The sequence below is a fragment of the Protomyctophum parallelum genome, assembly GCF_964188405.1.
Source record: "Protomyctophum parallelum genome assembly, chromosome: 6".
NCBI classification, from domain to species: Eukaryota; Metazoa; Chordata; class Actinopteri; order Myctophiformes; family Myctophidae; genus Protomyctophum; species Protomyctophum parallelum.
The window spans coordinates 46,689,922-46,717,427 of record NC_139701.1 but is presented as its reverse complement, the minus strand read 5'-3'; the positions used below and the strand labels follow the sequence as shown (position 1 = coordinate 46,717,427).

The following is a 27,506-nucleotide window of genomic DNA, read 5'->3' as shown; positions in this document are numbered from 1 at the left end:
GATCTCGGGTAGAATGAAAACTGTCAGGATGTAGAAGACATTTTTTAGAATCTGATCTCAGGTCAGAATGGAAAACTGTCAGGATGTAGCCTATAGAAGACATTTTTAGAATCTGATCTCAGGTCAGAATGGGTTAAACCTCAAACAAAAGAAGGGGGGGGGGGGAGGGGGCAAAAAAGGTACCCTATGCTGACGTAATGGAATTACGCAATAGTATAATAAATGCATGTAGTGAGAGGAAGCCGTAGCAGCCTGTAGGCAGGCAGGCAGCGTGCGTGGCCGTGCGTGCGCGGACGCACATTTACGCACGGATTTGGAGGCGGTGGTGTTACCGTTGGAAAACAGACGGATGGATCATGTCGTCTCGTCTCGTGCAGCTGGCTGAGATAAATAATAATAATAATAATAAATATCACAACCTAAATAAGACAAATATTTAGACCATTATCGATCTCAATATAGGCTATACGGATTAATTAATTAATGAATTCAATTATAAACCGGGAGGTAACTATGATATATAAGTAGACGTTTTGGTGAGGTTATTTATTATTATTATTATTATGGTCAGAAGGCGGACGCTATAGCTTTGAGGGGCGCGTGCGTGTTCGTATAGGCTATTATACCGTGACGTGACATACTGTACCGTTTATAATAATAGCTCCGTGCGTGAAGAGATATTATGGGGGAAGAACAAGACATGATGGATTTAAACGAAGTCTCCTCTGATCTACAGCAGATACCTCCTCCAGATGATGAAGGTGATGATGATGATGATGATGGAGTCATCAGTCCTCCAGATCTCAGTGAGATGAAGCTGGCCTCCTCTTCATCCTCTTCCTCTTCCTCTCCTCCGCTCATGGACACTCTGGTCATGGGCACGGTGAGCGAGCGGGACGTCTTTTACACCTCACATTATTTTAAGACCCATTCTGACCTGAGATCAGATTCATACGAGGTTTCCACTGGACACACACTAGTTCTGATTAACCCATTCTGACCTGAGATCAGATTCTAAAAAATGTCAGTCGCTCTTCGATTTTTCAAAAATAGCAGACCTACAAGCTCGTAGCGCGCCACTCGGTGGCGCGCTATGAGCTTGTAGGTCTGCTATTTTTCAATAGCTAAAGCATAACATGATGCTAACACCAAAATGGGTTCCCGTTCAGAATGGGTTAAATGCCTTCTTATATCAAATCAATCGGTGCAGCACGAAGTGATCGAGCTTGTAGATCTGCTATTTTCTTTATTGTTTTAGTATAATACATATAGCCTACTATTGAATGCCTTCCATTATAGGCAGCAGTGCATAAACAATAACTTGAATCTTATATTCATGTAGGTCTGATTGTGTGTGTTTAAATCAGCCTACTGTATACATTAATACCTCCAAGGACATTTTCCAAAGCAAACATTTAGACGATTCTATATTTATTCATTTTACATTTTGAGGGGAAGAAAAATGAATTTATAACCACACTGTTCAGATGTCTCCATTAATTTAATCAGACCAGTGTGTGTCCAGTGGAAACCTCGTGTGAATCTGATCTCAGGTCAGAATGGGTTCATTTAACATCATACTATAAATGTGCCACGTCTCTGTGTGTGTGTATGCGTGCGTCACGTGTGTACGGTTGTAATGCACGTAACTCCAGAACCGTTCGCCCCACCGACTTCACATTCGACACACGCGTTCCACACCCCCACAGGGAGTGCAGTGCCCGGTATCGAGTCGGTCGGACCCAAGGTTCTCCAGAACCAACCACAAAAGGCTCTGCTCAGGCTCTGCCAGTGGGCCTAATCAGCCTAAATCCCCTCACCTGTACAATTCCCAGCCTCTGCCTCAGCCAATTGATTGCCATGGCAACCCCACACCTGACTATTGATTAGCCTACTAATAACCAGTCCACCTTTCACAGTCAGTCAGTTTGCCCTCTTCACACACAGACAGATACAGAGATCTCCATGTGGGACACAGACAGACAGACAGACAGACAGACAGACAGACAGACAGACAGACAGACAGACAGACAGACAGATACAGAGATCTCCATGTGGGACACAGACAGACAGACAGACAGACAGACAGACAGACAGACAGATACAGAGATCTCCATGTGGGACACAGACAGACAGACAGACAGACAGATACAGAGATCTCCATGTGGGACACAGACAGACAGACAGACAGACAGACAGATACAGAGATCTCCATGTGGGACACAGACAGACAGACAGACAGACAGATACAGAGATCTCCATGTGGGACACAGACAGACAGATACAGAGATCTCCATGTGGGACACAGACAGACAGACAGGCAGATACAGAGATCTCCATGTGGGACACAGACAGACAGACAGACAGATACAGAGATCTCCATGTGGGACACAGACAGACAGACAGGCAGATACAGAGATCTCCATGTGGGACACAGACAGACAGATACAGAGATCTCCATGTGGGACACAGACAGGCAGATACAGAGATCTCCATGTGGGACACAGACAGACAGACAGACACAGAGATCTCCATGTGGGACACAGACAGACAGATACAGAGATCTCCATGTGGGACACAGACAGACAGATACAGAGATCTCCATGTGGGACACAGACAGACAGATACAGAGATCTCCATGTGGGACACAGACAGGCAGATACAGAGATCTCCATGTGGGACACAGACAGACAGATACAGAGATCTCCATGTGGGACACAGACAGACAGATACAGAGATCTCCATGTGGGACACAGACAGACAGACAGACAGACAGATACAGAGATCTCCATGTGGGACACAGACAGACAGACAGACAGACAGACAGACAGACAGACAGACAGATACAGAGATCTCCATGTGGGACACAGACAGACAGACAGACAGATACAGAGATCTCCATGTGGGACACAGACAGACAGACAGACAGACAGATACAGAGATCTCCATGTGGGACACAGACAGACAGATACAGAGATCTCCATGTGGGACACAGACAGACAGACAGGCAGATACAGAGATCTCCATGTGGGACACAGACAGACAGACAGACAGATACAGAGATCTCCATGTGGGACACAGACAGACAGACAGGCAGATACAGAGATCTCCATGTGGGACACAGACAGACAGATACAGAGATCTCCATGTGGGACACAGACAGGCAGATACAGAGATCTCCATGTGGGACACAGACAGACAGACAGACACAGAGATCTCCATGTGGGACACAGACAGACAGATACAGAGATCTCCATGTGGGACACAGACAGGCAGATACAGAGATCTCCATGTGGGACACAGACAGACAGATACAGAGATCTCCATGTGGGACACAGACAGACAGATACAGAGATCTCCATGTGGGACACAGACAGACAGACAGGCAGATACAGAGATCTCCATGTGGGACACAGACAGACAGACAGACAGATACAGAGATCTCCATGTGGGACACAGACAGACAGACAGGCAGATACAGAGATCTCCATGTGGGACACAGACAGACAGATACAGAGATCTCCATGTGGGACACAGACAGGCAGATACAGAGATCTCCATGTGGGACACAGACAGACAGACAGACACAGAGATCTCCATGTGGGACACAGACAGACAGATACAGAGATCTCCATGTGGGACACAGACAGACAGATACAGAGATCTCCATGTGGGACACAGACAGACAGATACAGAGATCTCCATGTGGGACACAGACAGGCAGATACAGAGATCTCCATGTGGGACACAGACAGACAGATACAGAGATCTCCATGTGGGACACAGACAGACAGATACAGAGATCTCCATGTGGGACACAGACAGACAGACAGACAGACAGACAGACAGACAGATACAGAGATCTCCATGTGGGACACAGACAGACAGACAGACAGACAGACAGACAGACAGACAGACAGACAGACAGACAGACAGATACAGAGATCTCCATGTGGGACACAGACAGACAGACAGACAGATACAGAGATCTCCATGTGGGACACAGACAGACAGACAGACAGACAGATACAGAGATCTCCATGTGGGACACAGACAGACAGACAGACAGACAGATACAGAGATCTCCATGTGGGACACAGACAGACAGATACAGAGATCTCCATGTGGGACACAGACAGACAGACAGGCAGATACAGAGATCTCCATGTGGGACACAGACAGACAGACAGACAGATACAGAGATCTCCATGTGGGACACAGACAGACAGACAGGCAGATACAGAGATCTCCATGTGGGACACAGACAGACAGATACAGAGATCTCCATGTGGGACACAGACAGGCAGATACAGAGATCTCCATGTGGGACACAGACAGACAGACAGACACAGAGATCTCCATGTGGGACACAGACAGACAGATACAGAGATCTCCATGTGGGACACAGACAGGCAGATACAGAGATCTCCATGTGGGACACAGACAGACAGATACAGAGATCTCCATGTGGGACACAGACAGACAGATACAGAGATCTCCATGTGGGACACAGACAGACAGATACAGAGATCTCCATGTGGGCCACAGACAGACAGATACAGAGATCTCCATGTGGGACACAGACAGACAGATACAGAGATCTACATGTGGGACACAGACAGACAGATACAGAGATCTCCATGTGGGACACAGACAGACAGATACAGAGATCTCCATGTGGGACACAGACAGACAGACAGACACAGAGATCTCCATGTGGGACAGAGACAGATACAGAGATCTCCATGTGGGACACAGACAGACAGACAGACAGACACAGAGATCTCCATGTGGGACACAGACAGACAGATACAGAGATCTCCATGTGGGACACAGACTGACAGTTAAAACGGGTATTATTAGGTTCCCACTCGTTCTCAAGCTGACGGGCACCTGCAGGCCTAGTTGAATGTAACCACAGGTGTTTTGGTGTCTCCTTTCGTTTAACTTTGCATGTTCGCACACCGTTTTCAGGTTCCCAGCGGCCCTCTCCTCTCCCCCCACTCTCCTGTCCTCCCCTCCCACTCTCCTCTCCTCTCCTCCCACTCTCCTGTCCTCCCCTCCCACTCTCCTCTCCTCTCCTCCCACTCTCCTCTCCTCTCCTCCCACTCTCCTCTCCTCTCCTCCCACTCTCCTCTCCTCTCCTCCCAGTCTCCTGTCCTCTCCTCCCACTCTCCTCTCCTCTCCTCCCAGTCCCCTGTCCTCCCCTCCCACTCTCCTCTCCTCTCCCCCGGGTCTCCTCTCCTCTACCACCACCACCACCACAGGACCCTGACGGAGGAGCAGGAGTTCGCAGAGGGTTTCGTCAAAGCTCTGGAGGACCTTCACAAGCAGAACCATCTCAACCTGCAGCCTCTGGAGGACCTTCACAAGCAGAACCATCTCAGCCTGCAGCCTCTGCCCGCTCCGCTCCCTCACAGCAGGTACGTTGATCCACATCACGTTGATCCACTTCACGTTGATTCACATCACATGTCAGATTCAGTAGGGGACGTTGCAGGACAACAGCAGTAGCTGTGTGTGTGGGGTGAGTTTAGTGAATGATAAGGGGACGTCACAGGACAACAGCAGTAGCTGTGTGTGTGTGGGGTGAGTTTAGTGAATGATAAGGGGACGTCTCAGGACAACAGCAGTAGCTGTGTGTGTGGGGTAAGTTTAGTGAATGATAAGGGGACGTCTCAGGACAACAGCAGTAGCTGTGTGTGTGTGGGGTAAGTTTAGTGAATGATAAGGGGACGTCTCAGGACAACAGCAGTAGCTGTGTGTGTGGGGTAAGTTTAGTGAATGATAAGGGGACGTTGCAGGGCAACAGCAGTAGCTACGCGGTGTGCATTGATAAGGTACAAGGTTTCTTTGACTATAAAGGCCCTTAAAACTAGGCTCCAGACTTCCCAAAAAAAAATTAGTCAGGCTCCTACCCCCCGAACCCACCTCACCCCTGCTCACTTTGACAGGCTGGAATGGCTAAGGGTCGACGACAGAGTACAGCATCTTGCAATGGGTCTGGTCCACAAGATTCGATACACCACCAAGTTACCCATGTACCTGTCTAAATACTTCCTTAATGTAAACGAAGTCCACACCCACAACACCAGAGGGAGTGCAACGAACCATGTACAACCCAGATTCGGCACAAACAAGGGACTAAATTATTTTCGCTCCTATGCCACCAAAATGTGGAACGCCCTACCAACAGTCATGAAGACATGCAATTCCCTTGACTCCTTCAAAACCGCACTCAAAGGGCACCTACGGATGGCTGCAATTCAAAACTGGCCCCCGTAAAATCTGAATCCCCTCACTGTATATGTTTCTTTTCCCTTTTTACCTCCTTTATGATGAATTCCTGTTCTGTTCTTTGACTATATAGAAGTGTCTAAAGTGTATGTCTCTAAATGGTTTGATGAATTGAACATGGTGGGCCTTCTTGTAAAAAAGTGTAATGCTTAATTGGGTCGTCCACTCACAGTTAACAGTCTTTGTATTGAGTTTGTACTTGAAATGTACTGTAATTCTGCAAACTGTTAATAAATATTACAATCAATCAATCAAAAATAAATAAATAATCAGAAGCCACGGGTTGATTTGTCAGTTCCGGCATATACTTTTGGAGATGGGAGACTTTCAAATTTAAAATTCATGGAATTGTGCTGTGACACCTTGTGAGCTTGTAGATCTGCTATTTTTTGCTAAAAGTGCCTAACCTTGCGTCACCAGGCTTTCCACCTCGGGGGAAAGCCTGTGAAAGCCCGGAAAAATGTCTGTGTGAACCGTTCTGGAGCGGATGATATCGCTACGTCGTGTTGTAATATTGTTTTGTAGTCATCAGGCAGGAACAATCATCTGGAATTCACTTTCCCTCAAACCGAAAGAATAACAATAAAAGCTCTCGTAGCCTGTAGCTTTTATTGAGAAAAATCAGGAAACGGAAGTTCCAGATCGAGAAGTTAACGGCAAGGTGCTACCTATAGAGCGTCGCAGTCCCGCCCCCTTTCAGAACGGCCAGTGGCCCAGGAAATGATTCTCCATTCATTTTGCCCATAGGCTTTTCAAAAAGTATTTATTTACAGACGGTTACGCCGCGGACAAAGCCAACTCGGATTGTGACAAATCATGACAACGAACACAATATTTTGGGCCGATCAAATCATTAGAAAGAAGAAAATAAAGGCAGGAGACAACACTATTTGTTTTGTTTTTCTTCTTATAAATTATTTGATCGGCCCCAAAACATTGTGTTCATTGTCATGATTTGTCACGATCCGAGTTGGCTTTGTCCGCGGCGTAACCGTCTTTATACAGTATAAATACTTTTTCAAAAGCCTATGGAGAAAATGAACGGAGAATCATTTCCTGGGCCACTGGCCGTTCTGCGACGCTCTATAGGTGCAACTTCCAATGGCAGCCCATTCATCCAAACAGAAATTCAGGATTCATACAGATTGTTTTTGTTTTTACAATTGTTTTTGTTTTGTTTGAATTCAAAAGGGGTTCCCGCCAAGAATGGGTTAAGCCTAGAGTTTAAAATGTTGGCCCGAGCCCGGACCGACCCGTCGGGTCGGTCCGGGCTCGGTCCGGGCAGACTCCAATTTGTTATGTATGTGTCGGGCTTTGGGTCGGGACGGGCTAGTCATTTTATATATGATATTATTCATATTATTATTATATATATTTTGCGCCGCTGCCGCGTTGTCTCGCTGCTGCGCTGCGCCGCACAGACAGCAGCTTGTGTGTAACATGTGCGTTCGTGTTGCTGGTATATTATTATTATTATTATTATTATATTTTTTGCGCCGCCGCGTTGTCTCGCTGCTGCGCTGCGCCGCACAGACAGCAGCTTGTGTGTAACATGTGCGTTCGTGTTGCTGGTATAGATATTATTATTATTATTATTATATATATATATATATATATTGCGCCGCTATCGCGTTGTCCCGCTGCTGCGCTGCACAGACAGCAGCTTGTGTGTTACATGTGCGTTCGTGTTGCTGCTGCTCTTAATTTTTGCACCCAATCCCAATTCAATTCAATTCAAAGGGCTTTATTGGCATGAGAAAACATACGTTTACATTGCCAAAGCACTCCACAACACATTAAGATTTGATGAGAAAAACGGCTGCCTGCAGCAATTAAGCTTGTTTAGAATAAATGTCGGGTTTCGGTCCGGGTCGGTCTCACTTTGTCAATTATATAAACGGGCTTCGAGCCGGGCCCGGGCTGAACTTCTGTCGGGCTGGGCCGGGTTGGGCTCAACATTTTAGGCCCGATTAAAGCTCTAGTTAAGCCTCCGACAAAGACAACTGGGATGGAGACGACTCAGGACAATAAACACATTTCTTTGGGCCGAACAAATAATTAAAAAGAAGAAAAATAAACATCAGGGTACTTATCTATCTTATTTTTAATAATCTGTTGGGCCCCGCCCCCAAAACATTGTGTTTATTGTCCTGAGTTGTCTTTGTCCGAGCGGACAGGTCTTTAAATAGATACTGTATGAAACGTCTATGGGGAAAATGAATGTGAAATACTCTGCCGTGGTTTACAGTGGGTTTTACAGTTTACAGTGGTTTACAGTGGGTTATACAGTTTACAGTGGTTTACAGTGGGTTATACAGTTTACAGTGGTTTACAGTGGGTTAGACGGTTTACAGTAGTTTACAGTGGGTTCTACAGTTTACAGTGGTTTACAGTGGGTTATACAGTTTACAGTGGTTTACAGTGGGTTATACAGTTTACAGTGGTTTACAGTGGGTTATACAGTTTACAGTGGTTTACAGTGGGTTATACAGTTTACAGTGGTTTACAGTGGGTTAGACGGTTTACAGTAGTTTACAGTGGGTTATACAGTTTACAGTGGTTTACAGTGGGTTATACAGTTTACAGTGGTTTACAGTGGGTTGTACAGTTTACAGTGGTTTACAGTGGGTTATACAGTTTACAGTGGTTTACAGTGGGTTATACAGTTTACAGTGGTTTACAGTGGGTTATACAGTTTACAGTGGTTTACAGTGGGTTATACAGTTTACAGTGGTTTACAGTGGGTTATACAGTTTACAGTGGTTTACAATGGGTTATACAGTTTACAGTGGTTTACAGTGCATTCCGTTGCAATTTTTCAAAGCGGCGCCATTCTCAGCCACGCCCCCCCCCCCCCCCCCCCCGATTCTCAGCCACGCCCACATGTTCATTTCCATTCCATTCCAAGATGGCGGCAGCCTATGAGGCGTGCTGTAATGTGAAGATCGTAACACGGACATACACGGAATTGGCATTAAAAAGTGCTGTTTTATAAACCGGCCATGGAATCAAAATGTGGCACGAAGCGACGTCTTTTGAGCTTGTAGATCTGCTTTTGATGCTTTTTCTTCACACTTAGTGTGATCTAGTAGGGAGTTAATTTACTGTATTGTCCCTAATATAAGACGACTCTGATTATAAGACTTAACCCCCCATTTTTCTAAACTTTTTTGTGGAAAAAGAACATTGAATGTCAAATAGTTTTTTTGATTTTTTATTTTAGGATATTTCCATTGGAAAAAAACGTAGATTTATATTCAGACCAAAAGGGTAGAAACAAAACAAACAATACAATATGGAGACTATGAAGTATATTCTCCAGAGACCTCACCTTCTCTGTAGATTTGTAGAAGATACTTCTTGAGTGCTTTTTGGGTTAAGGTTTGGTTTAACATAGTTTTACTGAGGTCAGGGTTAGGGTTAAGCTTATGTTTAGATATAGTTTCAGCTATTTAAAATGCTCTTTGTTAATTTTATGGTCTTCTTTCTCTGAACTTCAGTGTTCTATGTTTCTATGGCTTATTGTGCGTATTGCATATTGTTTTATGTTATTGCTTGGCCCCTGTTATCGCTGCTTGCAGCTATACTTTTTTTTCCAGCTGCTGTTGCTATAGTCATGGCTGCCAGTTCCCACCTGATGTTGTGTGGGAGTCCAGACTGCTCCATACCGTACTGAATAACTGCTAGCTTACATAATGTCTTGAGGCTAGGACTGAAGTCTAACACATACAGGTCATCAGAGGATTTGTATTTGGATGTTCCATCCTCTAGAATCCGTTTGTATCCTCCAAAGAGGATGATACGATCTCCCATCATGCAACAGCACATGCTGTGTGTCGGAGGCGGTCCTTTCCCCTTGGGCTCAACCTTCTTCCAGGAGAAGGTCTCTGGACTGAATTTCCACACATCATCAAAGTACTTGTTACAGTAGCGACCACCACATATGTACAGCTCTCCATTGTAGTTAAAGGCTGAATGATCCCAGCGTACTTCTGGACGAAGCTGTGGAGAAGGTGTGTCCAGCCAGTGCTCGGTCTCTGTGTCAAACACTCTGATGGTGGTGTAGTAGCTGTCGTAGTGCTGACTCCACCCTCTCCAGCCTTCAAATACAAACATCTTTGTCCCGATGATGGTAGCAGAGTGATCTTCAGCAGCAGGAGGTGGAGTTCCTCTGGTGTTAATTAAAGTCCAGACCATCGTGGTGGTGTCCAACTTGTAGATGTCATTAGTGAATCCACTCTGGGTTGATCCTCCATGAATAAACATGACCTTCCACAAAACACAGGCTGAGTGGTTCCTTCTCTCCTTTGGAACGGTCCCAGAAACCTGTGGTTTGAACCATCTGTGGGCGTCGACATCAAATGCATAAAGCACATTGCAGTAAGGAATCCCTCCCCAGAAGTAGACAGAATCGTCAATCAACACAGCTGTGTGGCCGCAGCGCCTGGAGGGAACCTCAAGGTGAGGTTCTCCTGTTCCAGGGGTGACTGGGGTCAACTTTCTCCAGAGTAAAGTCAGTGTGTTGAAGACCTGCACACCAATCTGATCCTTGTGGTTCTCGTCAGTGTTCCGTCCAAAGTAGTACAGCTCATGTCTCACCGCTACAGCAGCACCAACTTCCTTTGGTGATCCTTTCTGATGCAACGTCCAGGAAAACATATTTTGTGATTTGTTTGCTTTAGATTCTAGAGCTCTTTGAGTCTTGAAGAGAACAGTCTTGAAGATAACAGTCTTGAATATAACAGTCTTGAAGATAGCAGCCTTGAAGATAAAAGTCTTGAAGATAAGAGTCTTGAAGATAACAGTCTTGAAGAGAACAGTCTTGAAGATAACAGTCTTGAAGAGAACAGTCTTGAAGATAACAGTCTTGAAGAGAACAGTCTTGAAGATAACAGTCTTGAAGAGAACAGTCTTGAAGATAACAGCTAGTCCTGTAGAGATCTGTGTTGAAGATAACAGTCTTGAAGATAACAGTCCTGTAGAGATCTGTGTTGAAGGAGAAGTTGATTCAAACTGACCTCTCTCTGAGGCTGCAGTGCTTTTTATCATACTGGCTCGAATGATGATGTCATACCGGTGAGGTCACACATTTGACATCATGACATCAGGGACCCCATATTTGGGCATTTACTGTATTTTGGGGCGCTAGCACCTCCTATAGACAGGTTAAATGTTTGTTTTGGTACCGTGTTTGTTTTGTCTGTTACTGTGCAAAATGTTGTAAGATGATAAGAGCGCCCCTCACTTCACACGGGTGTGATTTTTAATATTGTTCTGCTGTGACAACGCAACATGAACCAGCCATGTAGAGTTACATAGGGCAACATGAACCAGCCATGTAGAGTTACATAGAGCAAAATGAACCAGACTTGTAGAGTTACATAGGGTAACATGAACCAGACATGTAGAGTTACATAGAGCAACATGAACCAGACATGTAGAGTTACATAGAGCAACATGAACCAGACATGTAGAGTTACATAGGGTAACATGAACCAGCCATGTATAGTTACATAGGGCAACATGAACCAGACATGTAGAGTTACATAGGGCAACATGAACCAGCCATGTAGAGTTACATAGGGTAACATGAACCAGCCATGTAGAGTTACATAGAGCAAAATGAACCAGACTTGTAGAGTTACATAGGGTAACATGAACCAGCCATGTAGAGTTACATAGAGCAACATGAACCAGACATGTAGAGTTACATAGGGTAACATGAACCAGACATGTAGAGTTACATAGGGTAACATGAACCAGACATGTAGAGTTACATAGGGTAACATGAACCAGACATGTAGAGTTACATAGGGCAACATGAACCAGACATGTAGAGTTACATAGGGTAACATGAACCAGACATGTAGAGTTACATAGGGTAACATGAACCAGACATGTAGAGTTACATAGGGTAACATGAACCAGCCATGTAGAGTTACATAGGGTAACATGAACCAGACAAGTAGAGTTACATAGGGTAACATGAACCAGCCATGTAGAGTTACATAGGGTAACATGAACCAGACATGTAGAGTTACATAGGGTAACATGAACCAGACATGTAGAGTTACATAGAGCAACATGAACCAGACATGTAGAGTTACATAGGGTAACATGAACCAGACATGTAGAGTTACATAGGGCAACATGAACCAGACATGTAGAGTTACATAGGGTAACATGAACCAGACATGTAGAGTTACATAGGGTAACATGAACCAGACATGTAGAGTTACATAGGGTAACATGAACCAGACATGTAGAGTTACATAGGGTAACATGAACCAGACATGTAGAGTTACATAGGGTAACATGAACCAGACATGTCGAGTTACATAGGGTAACATGAACCAGACATGTAGAGTTACATAGGGCAACATGAACCAGACATGTAGAGTTACATAGAGCAACATGAACCAGACATGTCGAGTTACATAGAGCAACATGAACCAGACATGTAGAGTTACATAGGGCAGGGCTTCTCAACTTGAGACCCCTCAGGGGGGGGGGGGGGGGTCGCAATTTAACTGATGACTGCTGTGCACAAAACAAATTTCCGAAAGGACAAATAAAGTATCTATCTATCTATCTATCTATCTATCTATCTATCTATCTATCTATCTATCTATCTATCTATCTATCTATCTATTAAACAACGTCAAACTCACCAACATCGCAGCTGTAGGGAAAGCTTGAATTATCCTCTTTCTATATCCTCAAAGTGTTTGTTTCATAAAAATCCACCGTAGACATGTTGTTATGAGTTACTTTGTGTCTGTATAGACATGTTATTATGAGCTACTTTGTGTATAGTTGCAGGTGATAATTTTTCTAAGAGCTGGAGTTTGGAAGTGCTCGTTAGATATCACTCAACTGCCCTGCATGCGTAACACCCGTTTAGAATTTGCACATAATGCAGGAGGCAGCCGGACGCTGCTTTACTGAAAACGAGTGCTTCCAAACTCTGATGGAGTGACCTCACAGCCACTGTCCACATGTCCTCAGTGACCTCACAGCCACTGTCCACATGTCCTCAGTGACCTCACAGCCACTGTCCACATGTCCTCAGTGTCCTCACAGCCACTGTCCACATGTCCTCAGTGTCCTCACAGCCACTGTCCACATGTCCTCAGTGACCTCACAGCCACTGTCCACATGTCCTCAGTGACCTGACAGCCACTGTCCACATGTCCTCAGTGACCTCACAGCCACTGTCCACATGTCCTCAGTGACCTCACAGCCACTGTCCACATGTCCTCAGTGGCCTCACAGCCACTGTCCACATGTCCTCAGTGACCTCACAGCCACTGTCCACATGTCCTCAGTGGACAGACAGTAGCCTCGTAAACCCAGACGTTTTTTATTTCCAGGGAGAAAAATAAAGTCTGGGTCCGAGTCCACTTCAGTTCGGCATGGAGTATCAAACGTGGATCACTCTGACGGTCTGCAGATGGTCTATACCATACATGGGCAACTGGCGGCCCGGGGGCCACATGCGGCCCCCACCTTCACTTAATGTGGGGCCCCCAGGTTAATGTCAGAATACTGATATAATAATGTTGGTTTCAGCTGTTTACAATTCCACAACATGCAAAACATGACCCGCTGTTATTACTTGAGTCTAAATGAGTAGCTCATTGCTCAGCACAAGTATAATTAAAGGCATTTGAAATTACATAAAAATGGTAATTTTCAGGATTCAAATAAAAAAATAGCAAAAGAAAATCAAGATTTCAATTCGACTATAGCAAAAATAGGTTTTGAGCTTGTAGATCGGCTATTTTTGCTACGACAGTAACATATGGCCCTCTGGAGTGAGTGTGGAAATATAGTGGCCCTCTCCATCGTCAAAGTTGCCCACCCCTGATCTATACTGCAAGGGTGCCCAAAAGGTAGATCGTGATCACCCAGTAGATCACAAAGGCTGTGCAGGTAGATCAACATGACATGCCCTAACAATATATTATTTAAATGTAAAAAATTAATAAATAATCTGCAACTTGTATTAAGACAGGGCCTGTTAGCTCAAACCCACAATGCAATACTTTGTTTTCAAGTATTGTATCACAAACGTCAGTAGCATTACAACGTTTATTATGCAAGAAAACCCTACCAATTCAAAATGTTCCCTCTGTATTTCCAATTCCAAGTGCATCAGTCTTATACTGTATGCAACGCCATTGCCACTCAGGGACATTGTTTAACCCATTCTGAACAGGAACCCATTTTGGTTTTCGCATTATGTTATGCTTTAGCTATTGAAAAATAGCAGATCTACAAACTCATAGCGCGCCACCGAGTGGCGCGCTACGAGCTTGTAGGTCTGCTATTTTTGAAAAATCGAAGAACGACTGAATTTTTTTAATAATCTGATCTCAGGTCAGAATGGGTTCATCAGACCAGTGTGTGTGTGTCCAGTGGAAACCTCGTATGAATCTGATCTCAGGTCAGAATGGGTTCATCAGACCAGTGTGTGTGTGTGTCCAGTGGAAACCTCGTATGAATCTGATCTCAGGTCAGAATGGGTTCATCAGACCAGTGTGTGTGTGTCCAGTGGAAACCTTGTATGAATCTGATCTCAGGTCAGAATGGGTGAACTATTTTCAGCAATTGTATAATATTTTCTGGGTGGGTATAGATCTAGTTGAGCTTGTCTTTTTGAAAGTAGCTCTCAAGTAAAAAAAGTGTGGGCACCCCTCTGGTCTATAGGTTCTGACATTCTGTCCTCCTGGTCTATAGGTTCTAACATTCTGTCCTCCTGGTCTATAGGTTCTGACATTCTGTCCTCTGGTCTATAGGTTCTAACATTCTGTCCTCTGGTCTATAGGTTCTGACATTCTGTCCTCCTGGTCTATAGGTTCTAACATTCTGTCCTCCTGGTCTATAGGTTCTAACATTCTGTCCTCCTGGTCTATAGGTTCTAACATTCTGTCCTCTGGTCTATAGGTTCTAACATTCTGTCCTCCTGGTCTATAGGTTCTAACATTCTGTCCTCCTGGTCTATAGGTTCTAACATTCTGTCCTCTGGTCTATAGGTTCTAACATTCTGTCCTCTGGTCTATAGGTTCTAACATTCTGTCCTCCTGGTCTATAGGTTCTAACATTCTGTCCTCCTGGTCTATAGGTTCTGACATTCTGTCCTCTGGTCTATAGGTTCTAACATTCTGTCCTCCTGGTCTATAGGTTCTAACATTCTGTCCTCCTGGTCTATAGGTTCTAACATTCTGTCCTCTGGTCTATAGGTTCTAACATTCTGTCCTCCTGGTCTATAGGTTCTAACATTCTGTCCTCCTGGTCTATAGGTTCTAAGTAACATTCTGTCCTCTGGTCTATAGGTTCTAACATTCTGTCCTCCTGGTCTATAGGTTCTAACATTCTGTCCTCCTGGTCTATAGGTTCTAACATTCTGTCCTCCTGGTCTATAGGTTCTAACATTCTGTCCTCTGGTCTATAGGTTCTAACATTCTGTCCTCTGGTCTATAGGTTCTAACATTCTGTCCTCCTGGTCTATAGGTTCTAACATTCTGTCCTCTGGTCTATAGGTTCTAACATTCTGTCCTGCTGGTCTATAGGTTCTAACATTCTGTCCTCCTGGTCTATAGGTTCTGACATTCTGTCCTCTGGTCTATAGGTTCTAACATTCTGTCCTCTGGTCTATAGGTTCTAACATTCTGTCCTCCTGGTTTATAGGTTCTAAAATTCTGTCCTCTGGTCTATAGGTTCTAACATTCTGTCCTCTGGTCTATAGGTTCTAACATTCTGTCCTCCTGGTCTATAGGTTCTAACATTCTGTCCTCCTGGTCTATAGGTTCTAACATTCTGTCCTCCTGGTCTATAGGTTCTAACATTCTGTCCTCCTGGTCTATAGGTTCTAACATTCTGTCCTCCTGGTCTATAGGTTCTAACATTCTGTCCTCCTGGTCTATAGGTTCTAACATTCTGTCCTCTGGTCTATAGGTTCTAACATTCTGTCCTCTGGTCTATAGGTTCTAACATTCTGTCCTCCTGGTCTATAGGTTCTGACATTATGTCCTCTGGTCTATAGGTTCTAACCTCTGGTCTATAGGTTCTAACATTCTGTCCTCCTGGTCTATAGGTTCTAACATTCTGTCCTCCTGGTCTATAGGTTCTAAGTAACATTCTGTCCTCTGGTCTATAGGTTCTAACATTCTGTCCTCCTGGTCTATAGGTTCTAACATTCTGTCCTCCTGGTCTATAGGTTCTAACATTCTGTCCTCCTGGTCTATAGGTTCTAACATTCTGTCCTCTGGTCTATAGGTTCTAACATTCTGTCCTCCTGGTCTATAGGTTCTGACATTATGTCCTCTGGTCTATAGGTTCTAACATTCTGTCCTCCTGGTCTATAGGTTCTAACATTCTGTCCTCCTGGTCTATAGGTTCTAACATTCTGTCCTCTGGTCTATAGGTTCTAACATTCTGTCCTCCTGGTCTATAGGTTCTAACATTCTGTCCTCCTGGTCTATAGGTTCTAACATTCTGTCCTCTGGTCTATAGGTTCTAACATTCTGTCCTCTGGTCTATAGGTTCTAACATTCTGTCCTCTGGTCTATAGGTTCTAACATTCTGTCCTCCTGGTCTATAGGTTCTAACATTCTGTCCTCCTGGTCTATAGGTTCTGACATTCTGTCCTCTGGTCTATAGGTTCTAACATTCTGTCCTCTGGTCTATAGGTTCTAACATTCTGTCCTCCTGGTTTATAGGTTCTAAAATTCTGTCCTCTGGTCTATAGGTTCTAACATTCTGTCCTCTGGTCTATAGGTTCTAACATTCTGTCCTCCTGGTCTATAGGTTCTAACATTCTGTCCTCCTGGTCTATAGGTTCTAACATTCTGTCCTCCTGGTCTATAGGTTCTAACATTCTGTCCTCCTGGTCTATAGGTTCTAACATTCTGTCCTCCTGGTCTATAGGTTCTAACATTCTGTCCTCCTGGTCTATAGGTTCTAACATTCTGTCCTCTGGTCTATAGGTTCTAACATTCTGTCCTCTGGTCTATAGGTTCTAACATTCTGTCCTCCTGGTCTATAGGTTCTGACATTCTGTCCTCTGGTCTATAGGTTCTAACCTCTGGTCTATAGGTTCTAACATTCTGTCCTCCTGGTCTATAGGTTCTAACATTCTCTCCTCTGGTCTATAGGTTCTAACATTCTGTCCTCCTGGTCTATAGGTTATAACATTCTGTCCTCCTGGTCTATAGGTTCTAACATTCTCTCCTCTGGTCTATAGGTTCTAACATTCTGTCCTCTGGTCTATAGGTTATAACATTCTGTCCTCCTGGTCTATAGGTTCTAACATTCTGTCCTCTGGTCTATAGGTTCTAACATTCTGTCCTCTGGTCTATAGGTTCTAACATTCTGTCCTCTGGTCTATAGGTTCTAACATTCTGTCCTCCTGGTCTATAGGTTCTAACATTCTGTCCTCCTGGTCTATAGGTTCTAACATTCTGTCCTCCTGGTCTATAGGTTCTAACATTCTGTCCTCCTGGTCTATAGGTTCTAACATTCTGTCCTCCTGGTCTATAGGTTCTAACATTCTGTCCTCCTGGTCTATAGGTTCTAACATTCTGTCCTCTGGTCTATAGGTTCTAACATTCTGTCCTCCTGGTCTATAGGTTCTAACATTCTGTCCTCCTGGTCTATAGGTTCTAACATTCTGTCCTCCTGGTCTATACGTTCTAACATTATGTCCTCCTGGTCTATAGGTTATAACATTCTGTCCTCCTGGTCTATAGGTTATAACATTCTGTCCTCCTGGTCTATAGGCCTCACAGCGTGGATCCGTCTCCTTCCGTCCCCAGCGTGGTCCTACCAGATCTACCAGACCTACCGGATCCGGTCTACACCAGTCTGAACAGCTACGCTCGCAGCAGCTCTCCCCTGGTGGACACCTGCATGGTCCCCTTCCTCCCTCCTCCTCCTCCTCCTCCTCCTCCTCCCCCCCATCATCATCATCACCACCACCACCTGACGGCCACGACAGACGAGCCTCAGACGGTCCCCGACGTCCAGGTGAGTTCAGCCACATCGTGGAGCAGTGGTTCTCCATGTGGGGGGTGGGGCCCCCCAGGGGTCCATCGTAGAGCAGTGGTTCTCCATGTGGGGGGTGGGGGGCCCCCAGGGGTCCATCGTAGAGCAGTGGTTCTCCATGTGGGGGAGCTTGTAGATCTGCAAACATCTGCGCGCGCGCACGCACATGGTAAATATATGAACTTTGGCTAAAAGCTTGTGTTTAATCCACGTGGGTTCTTGTTTACTTACTAGCGCTCCAAATGGCAACCGCATCGTCATGACTTTCACTTTCTTTCTTTTGTTTTAAAGATTTGTTTTTGTCTTTCTGCCTTCATTGATAGTTATCAGCAGTGTTGGGAAATATTACTTATTATTAGTAATATCTTTACTTTACTTATTACTCCTTAGAAAAAGTAATAATAATATTACATTACTTATCACTTGGAATCAAGAGTAATACTGTTACATATTACTTCATATTACTTTCCAACCGGGCCCCGTCCACCCGCAAAAAGAACACAATCTGTCTAGCCAGCTCCTTTTACAACTGAATCAAATTCATTGGAATAAGAAGTCTCCAATCAGCATCAATCAGCATCAATCATAAGAAGTCTCCAATCAGCATCAATCAGCATCAATCATAAGAAGTCTCCAATCAGCATCAATCATAAGAAGTCTCCAATCAGGATCAATCAGCATCAATCATAAGAAGTCTCCAATCAGGATCAATCAGCATCAATCATAAGAAGTCTCCAATCAGCATCAATCATAAGAAGTCTCCAATCAGCATCAATCATAAGAAGTCTCCAATCAGCCACACTGAATAATAATAATAATAATAATAATAATAATAATAATAATAATAATAATAATAATAATAATAATAATAAGAAGAAGAAGTCTCCAATCAGCCAAACTGAATAACTGCAGGATATAAAACAAAACTAGTCAACAGTCTCTCATCAGGCTTTTTATGCTGCATATTCCACATTTGGGATTCAACATCAACAATCTGAACTGCACACACATGGCTGCAGCATGTCAAAACATACATCGTATACAACATATAACAAAGAATAAAATAAAGCAACAGTCTCTGACCTTTTTGAGGCAGCCTCTCAATTAAGACAGACTGTCGACTCACGTCCAATTTAAAGGAAAAAGAGGGCGCTGCTATTCCTTTATTTGCCGATGGGTTCTCACTTGGAGGCAGCCTAACAATTTGTCTTTTATGTGGGTTCGTCCACTTTAAATTAAATTAAATTAATCTTGATGGCTTTACTGGCCAATGTCCAGAGAACCATTGATCTTGAATGTTAGCCTTCATGTGTCTCTTACCTGTTCCCTTTGATATTGTTCTGACTGATTAACACTATTTTGGAGCAGATTGCCCAAACTGTAAACTATACTTTTGGTACCAAAAGCTTTTAAAATCTTAAATCTTAAAAACAAACAAAAAAATAATGCAAAATCTCAAATATATAAAAAAATATTTAAGAAATGTATTAAAAGAATGCTAAAACAGTCTGTAACAAGCACAAAAAAAACAGCAAGTTTTATTGAAACTGTTTTACAACTTTTACAACTTTGTCATGAGTAATCCAACAACAAAAAAACACACAAATACATTGCATTAAATGGTAAATTTATATAGTGCCTTTATCCAAGGAGCTTTACAGAGATTGTGCATTACATTCACCCATTCACACACACATTCACACACCTTTACATAGATTGTGCATTACATTCACCAAATCACACACACATTCACACACCTTTACATAGATTGTGCATTACATTCACCCATTCCCACACCTTTACATAGATTGTGCATTACATTCACCCATTCACACATGCATTCATACACCGATGGCAGCGGAAACCATGCAAGGCACCAACTACGTAGCACATCGGGAGCATTTAGGGGTTCAGTGTCTTGCTCAAGGACACTTCGACAGTAACTCTGGGGGAGCCCACAGGGTTCGAACTGGCAACCTTACGGCCACTCTACCCCTGAGCCACCGCCGCAGCATTAAACATTGCTGCCTCCGGGCGGGTCTTTGTGCAACCGCTCCGGACCATGATGGATCTAAATGAGGCCGAGTCAACCAGGGTTGTTTTCGTCGACTAAAACTAAGACGAAATTTTTTTTTTCACGGACAAAAACTAAATAGAAACTAAATTAAAACTAAGCTATGATGACTAAAACTATAAGACTAAATATACTGACAATTTCGTCAAGAAATAAAAACTAGACTAAAATGGACTAGTGGACAAGAGATCCAGTATAAGTGAATTTACACTTGGTTGCATGCTGAAAATAGCCGATCTACAAGCCCACAACGCGTCGCGCTGCGACGCGTTGTGGGCTTGTAGATCGGCTATTTTCAGCAAGTGTAAAATCTGTCATTTCGACGGCATCAAGGCCCGACAAAATACATTTTCGACTAAATCTACAGTTGATTTAGTCGACTAAAATTGCGTGACATTTAGTCGACTAAAACTAGACTAACACTAAGACATTCCAGGTGACTAAAATGTGACGAAAACTAAATGAAAACTATTCAAAAGACTATGACTAAAACTAAAATCAAAATGCGCTGCCAAAAACAACACTGGAGTCAACTGTTCATGAGGTACGGGTTAGTGACCTCTGGTCTACAACAATACACCCAGTCAACTGTTCATGAGGTACGGGTTAGTGACCTCTGGTCTACAACAATACACCCAGTCAACTGTTCATGAGGTACGGGTTAGTGACCTCTGGTCCACAACAATACACCCAGTCAACTGTTCATGAGGTACGGGTTAGTGACCTCTGGTCTACAACAATACACCCAGTCAACTGTTCATGAGGTACGGGTTAGTGACCTCTGGTCTACAACAATACACCCAGTCAACTGTTAATGAGGTACGGGTTAGTGACCTCTGGTCCACAACAATACACCCAGTCAACTGTTCATGAGGTACGGGTTAGTGACCTCTGGTCTACAACAATACACCCAGTCAACTGTTCATGAGGTACGGGTTAGTGACCTCTGGTCTACAACAATACACCCAGTCAACTGTTCATGAGGTACGGGTTAGTAACCTCTGGTCTACAACAATACACCCAGTCAACTGTTCATGAGGTACGGGTTAGTGACCTCTGGTCTACAACAATACACCCAGTCAACTGTTAATGAGGTACGGGTTAGTGACCTCTGGTCTACAACAATACACCCAGTCAACTGTTAATGAGGTACGGGTTAGTGACCTCTGGTCCACAACAATACACCCAGTCAACTGTTCATGAGGTACGGGTTAGTGACCTCTGGTCCACAACAATACACCCAGTCAACTGTTCATGAGGTACGGGTTAGTGACCTCTGGTCTACAACAATACACCCAGTCAACTGTTCATGAGGTACGGGTTAGTGACCTCTGGTCTACAACAATACACCCAGTCAACTGTTAATGAGGTACGGGTTAGTGACCTCTGGTCCACAACAATACACCCAGTCAACTGTTCATGAGGTACGGGTTAGTGACCTCTGGTCCACAACAATACACCCAGTCAACTGTTCATGAGGTACGGGTTAGTGACCTCTGGTCTACAACAATACACCCAGTCAACTGTTAATGAGGTACGGGTTAGTGACCTCTGGTCTACAACAATACACGCAGTCAACTGTTCATGAGGTACGGGTTAGTGACCTCTGGTCTACAACAATACACCCAGTCAACTGTTAATGAGGTACGGGTTAGTGACCTCTGGTCTACAACAATACACCCAGTCAACTGTTAATGAGGTACGGGTTAGTGACCTCTGGTCTACAACAATACACCCAGCGACGAGCCAATTCTTCAGATAGTCTCCATTTCCATTTATGTCCTGGCGGATCAAATCCAGTCTGTTTTGCCTGCACGGGGGGGAGCTCTAGTCTGTGTTTCTCGTGCGTCTTTCTTTATTAACCCATTCTGACCTGAGATCAGATTAAAAAAATGTCTTCTAAGTCCTGACAGTTTTCCATTCTGACCTGAGATCAGATTCCAAAAAAAATTCTTCTACGTCAGTCGCTGTTCGATTCTTCAAAAATAGCAGACCTACAAGCTCGTAGATCTGCTATTTTTTAAATAGCTAAAGCATAACGTAATGCAAACACCAAAACGGGTCCCCGATCAAAATGGGTTAAACAGATGCTTCAACACGTTTAGACAAAGTGTGTTTTTTTGCACACGCAAAGTTTACAACGGACACATTAATATACTTGGCATCTTTGACAGACAAGAATGCAAAAATAATGCCGATACATTTCTCTGTCATACAGGTCTGTGTCTGTCTCTGTTGTTGTTTTTAGAAGTGAAACAAGTGAGACGAGACCTCAGACCTGCCCCAGACGCATACGCTACGTCATAACTGTGCGCAGGCTTGTGCAGGCCAACAAAACAGATCTACAAGCTACAACCATAGCTACAACGCATGTCTGTTTTTACCCGTTGATAGCTTGTAGATCTGTTCTATTTTTTGCATGCCATGCAACAACCATCTACTATGAGTGCATAACCGAACGAATTCAACCAAAATAAATGACGCTCATTTGTAAGTGAAAGTAAGGAGTAACGAAGCGTGTTTTGGCGGAGTAAATAGTTACTATATTACTATTTCTGCAGAGTAATTCGTTATATTACTCGTTACTGGAAAAAGCAGTGGCGTGCACAGACATTTAGAGGGGCAGGTGCTCAAGTGAAAAAAAAGGGCACCTTGTGCAGCGCATTTTGGGGCGGGAACACATTTTGGTGCTTTAGCTATTGAAAAATAGCAGATCTACAAGCTCATAGCGCGCCACCGAGTTTGTACGTCTGCTATTTTTCTTTAATCGAAGAACCACTGACATAGAAACATAGCTTTAGATTGTGGGGGGCCTAAATAATATAGTAGAAGCGTTTTTATCAAGAATTGATCAATGTCACCGCATGGTCCACACACTACAAATAACCTTTTCTTTTTTTTCCTTTTATTTTAAAGATCACATGCTCTAGCACCGCCTAGTGTCTATCTGTGCACGCCACTGCCCGTAGTGATGCTTTGCTGCACTCAGCCCCACCTTGTGGAGAGGGGGGAGGGGCTGTCTCACTGAGACAACATGTAGTCCAGACTACAATGACCATGATGCTTTGCTGCACTCGCCCCACCTTGTGGAGAGGGGGGAGGGGCTGTCTTACTGAGACAACATGTAGTCCACTCCAGACTACAATGACCATGATGCTTTGCTGCACTCAGCCCCACCTTGTGGAGAGGGGGGAGGGGGCTGTCTTACTGAGACAACATGTAGTCCAGACTCCAGACTACAATGACCATGATGCTTTGCTGCACTCGCCCCACCTTGTGGAGAGGGGGGAGGGGCTGTCTTACTGAGACAACATGCGTCTGCCCCTTAGAGTATATATGAATAGAGATGGCATCCGAGTTCTCCTTCCATCCACTTGCATTAAGTTGCTCAAAAGCGCATTTGGTCAAAATGGACAATCAGATTGCGTGACCATATTAGCCATCCTACATTATGATGCAATCATGTAATGACATCACAACGGTGTAATTGTTCTTTATAAAGCCTTGTCCGATACTCTAAACATCAGTTAGAGACTTGCAACGAGGAAACCGAGCTGCCTTCATCCTAACAAGTTCATCTGTAAACTAGTTGTTAACACTCATTGACGGTGGAGCTGCTGTGTGAAATGGTTCACTGGACGATACATCTGGAAGGAGAACATAGGATGGACCAGGCTGCTGCTGTGGTGGTCGGACACGAGATGTACTGCTTTGGAGGAGACAGAAACCAGAGGGGAAGAGATCACATTGAAGTTAAGGTCTTCAACACTATGTCTTTATGCTGGAGGAGGTTGACCCCAGTGACCCCTGGAACAGGAGAACCTCACCTTGAGGTTCCCTACGGGCGCTACGGCTACACAGCTGTGATGATTGAAGATATTGTCTACCTCTGGGGAGGATATCCTCACTGCAATGTGCTTTATGCATTTGATGTTGACGCCCACAGATGGTTCAAACCACAGGTTTCTGGGACCGTTCCAAAGGAGAGGTACGACCACTCAGCCTGTGTTTTGGGGAAGGTCATGTTTATCCATGGAGGATCAACCCAGAGTGGACTCACTAATGACATCTACAAGTTGGACACCACCACATTGGTCTGGACTTTAATTAACACCAGAGGAACTCCACCTCCTGCTTCATACGACCACTCTGCTACCATCATCGGGACAAAGATGTTTGTATTTGGAGGCTGGAGAGGCTGTAGTCAGTACTATCAGATTCAGTACTACAACACCATCAGAGTGTTTGACACAGAGACCAACCACTGGCTGGACACACCTTCTCCACAGCTTCTTCCAGAAGAACGCTGGGATCATGCCTTTACCTACAATGGAGAGCTGTACATATTTGGTGGTCACTGCGGTAACCAGGATGTGTGGAAATTCAGTCCAGAGACCTTCTCCTGGAAGAAGGTTGAGCCCAAGGGGAAACACCCACGTAGGTTGAATAGGATGTGCTGTTGCATGGTGGGAGATCGCATCATCCTCTTGGGTGGAGCCAACAACCCTGGTGACCTGTATGTCTTAGACTTCAGTCCTAGCCTCAAGACATTATGTAAGCTAGCAGTTATTCAGTACGGTCTGGAGCAGTCTGGACTCCCACACAACATCAGGTGGGAACTGGCAGCCATGCGTAGAGCGAACAGCAACTGAAAGGATAACAGTCCTCTAAACCCACGAAGCCCAATAAAAACAAATAAAATGGTGAATAATTAATTATAACTCGGTTCTGTCATTGTGTGTAAAAAATAATACCCTAGTGGGTCCCAGAAGACCCGTAGTGGTGTGTCATTATGTGTAAAAATATCCGAGTGGGTCCCAGAAGACCCGTAGTGGTGTGTCATTATGTGTAAAAATATCCGAGTGGGTCCCAGAAGACCCGTAGTGGTGTGTCATTATGTGTAAAAATATCCGAGTGGGTCCCAGAAGACCCGTAGACAGTGGCGTGCACAGACATTTAGAGGGGCAGGTGCTCAAGTGAAAAAAAGGGCACCTTGTACAGCGCATTTTTGGGCGGGAACCCATTTTGGTGCTATAGCTATTGAAAAATAGCAGATCTACAAGCTCATAGCGCTTGTAGGTAGGTCTGCTATTTATTTATTTTTATCGAAGAACCACTGACATAGAAACATAGCTTTAGATTGTGGGGGGCCTAAATAATATAGTAGAAGCGTTTTTATCAAGAATTGATCAATGTCACCGCATGGTCCACACACTACAAATAACCTTTTCTTTTTTTTCCTTTTTTTTTTTTAAGATCACATGCTCTAGCACCCCCTAGTGTCTATCTGTGCACGCCACTGGGGAAAAAGTAATAATATTACAGTAATATGTAACTAGTTACTGCCCAACACTGCATCAGTGAAGACAGACAGGAGAGAGAGAGAGAGAGAGAGAGAGAGAAGGGGAGAGACACGCAGCAAAGGTGGTCATGAACGGGACTCGAACACGTGACGCGCACGTGATGTGCCTGGACCGCTAGGCCAGCGGGCTCCCCCATAACTTTCACTTTCAACGACTGTCTGTCATGGCAGCTTATTGGTTACAACCGAAAACAGACTTCCGTGAAAAAAAAGCGTAAAATGACTCATACTGGATCTCTCGTCCACTAGTCCCTTCCCTTCCTGACATTTTAGTCTCGTTTGTATTTGTTGTGAGTATATATATTTAGTCCTATTGTTTTAGTCGTCGTAGCTTAGTTTTCACTTCGTTTCCATTTCGTTTTCGTCAGTGAAAAAAAAGTAGTCGACGGACATTTTTTCATCGTTTTAGTCGACGAAAACAACCCTGACTTCCAGTTAACCCATTCTGAACGGGAACCCATTTTGGTGTTAGCATTATGCTATGCTTTAGATATTGAAAAATAGCAGATCTACAAGCTTGTAGGTCTGCTATTTTTTTTAAATCGAAGAAGGCCTGGCATTTTTTGAATCTGATCTCAGGTCAGAATGGGTTAAAAAAAGAATCCTTCTGTTTTCCCGTCGTTCCCTCAGAGCCTGCGTGGCGACGGCCCATCCAGCCCTCCTCCTCCTCTGTCGCCCGCCGGCGTCACCACGGCAGTGGAAGTCCCGGAGCGGAGCGCCGTCAGCAAGGCGGAGCGGAAGCGCCTGAGGAACCGCATCGCCGCCACCAAGTGCCGGAAGCGGAAGCTGGAGCGGATCTCGCGGCTGGAGGTCAAGGTTCAGAGCCTGCGCGAGCAGAACACGGACCTCAGCTCCACCGCCGGCCTCCTGAGGGACCAGGTGGACCACCTGAAGCAGAGGGTCCTCAGACACGCCCACAGCGGCTGTGAGGTCGCCGTCCACTAAGCCTGGGGTCCACCTATCACGGTCCACTAACCTGGGGTCCAGTGTTGTTTTCATCGACTAAAACTAGGACGAAAAATGTCCGTCGACTACCTTTTTTCACTGACGAAAACTAAATGGAAACTAAATGAAAACTAAGCTATGGTGACTAAAACTAAGACTAAATATACTGACAATTTCGTCGACAAATAAAAACTAGACTAAAATGTTAGGAAGGGACTAGTGGACAAGAGATCCAGTATAAGTCATTTTACACTTGGTTGCATGCTGAAAATAGCTGATCTACAAGCTCACAATGCGTCGCAAAACACTCATTACGACGGCATCAAGACCCGCCAAAATAAATTTTAGTCGACTAAATCAACTGTAGATTTAGTCGACTGAAATCGTATGACATTTAGTCGACTAAAACTAGACTAACACTAAGACATTCCAGGTGACTAAAATGTGACTAAAACTAAATGAAGTTTCAGTCCAAAGACTATGACTAAAACTAAAATAGAAATTTGCTGCCAAAAACAACACTGCTGGGGTCCACCTATGCTTTCTTTTGTTTTTTAAAGATATATTTTTTGGGCCTTTTTTTTTTCAGCCTGGCTCAGAGGCCTCTAGAGGCCCAGACTGTTGGGCTAACCGTCAGCCTGGCTCAGAGGCCTCTAGAGGCCCAGACGGTTGAGCTATAACCGTCAGCCTGGCTCAGAGGCCTCTAGAGGCCCAGACGGTTGAGCTATAACCGTCAGCCTGGCTCAGAGGCCTCTAGAGGCCCAGACGGTTGAGCTAACC

General features: G+C 44.4%; 1 protein-coding gene across 1 annotated transcript; it reads left to right on the top strand.

Moving 5' to 3' along the window:
* Nucleotides 1–703: 703 nt before the first annotated feature.
* LOC310860029 (transcription factor JunD-like) lies at nt 704–26,726 on the top strand (the record flags this gene model as incomplete). Its single annotated transcript, XM_083766791.1, has 4 exons — nt 704–891; nt 5,268–5,423; nt 18,090–18,327; nt 26,412–26,726. The coding sequence occupies 4 exons, from the start codon at nt 704–706 to the stop codon at nt 26,724–26,726; spliced, it is 897 nt and encodes a 298-aa protein (XP_083622917.1).
* Nucleotides 26,727–27,506: the final 780 nt, after the last annotated feature.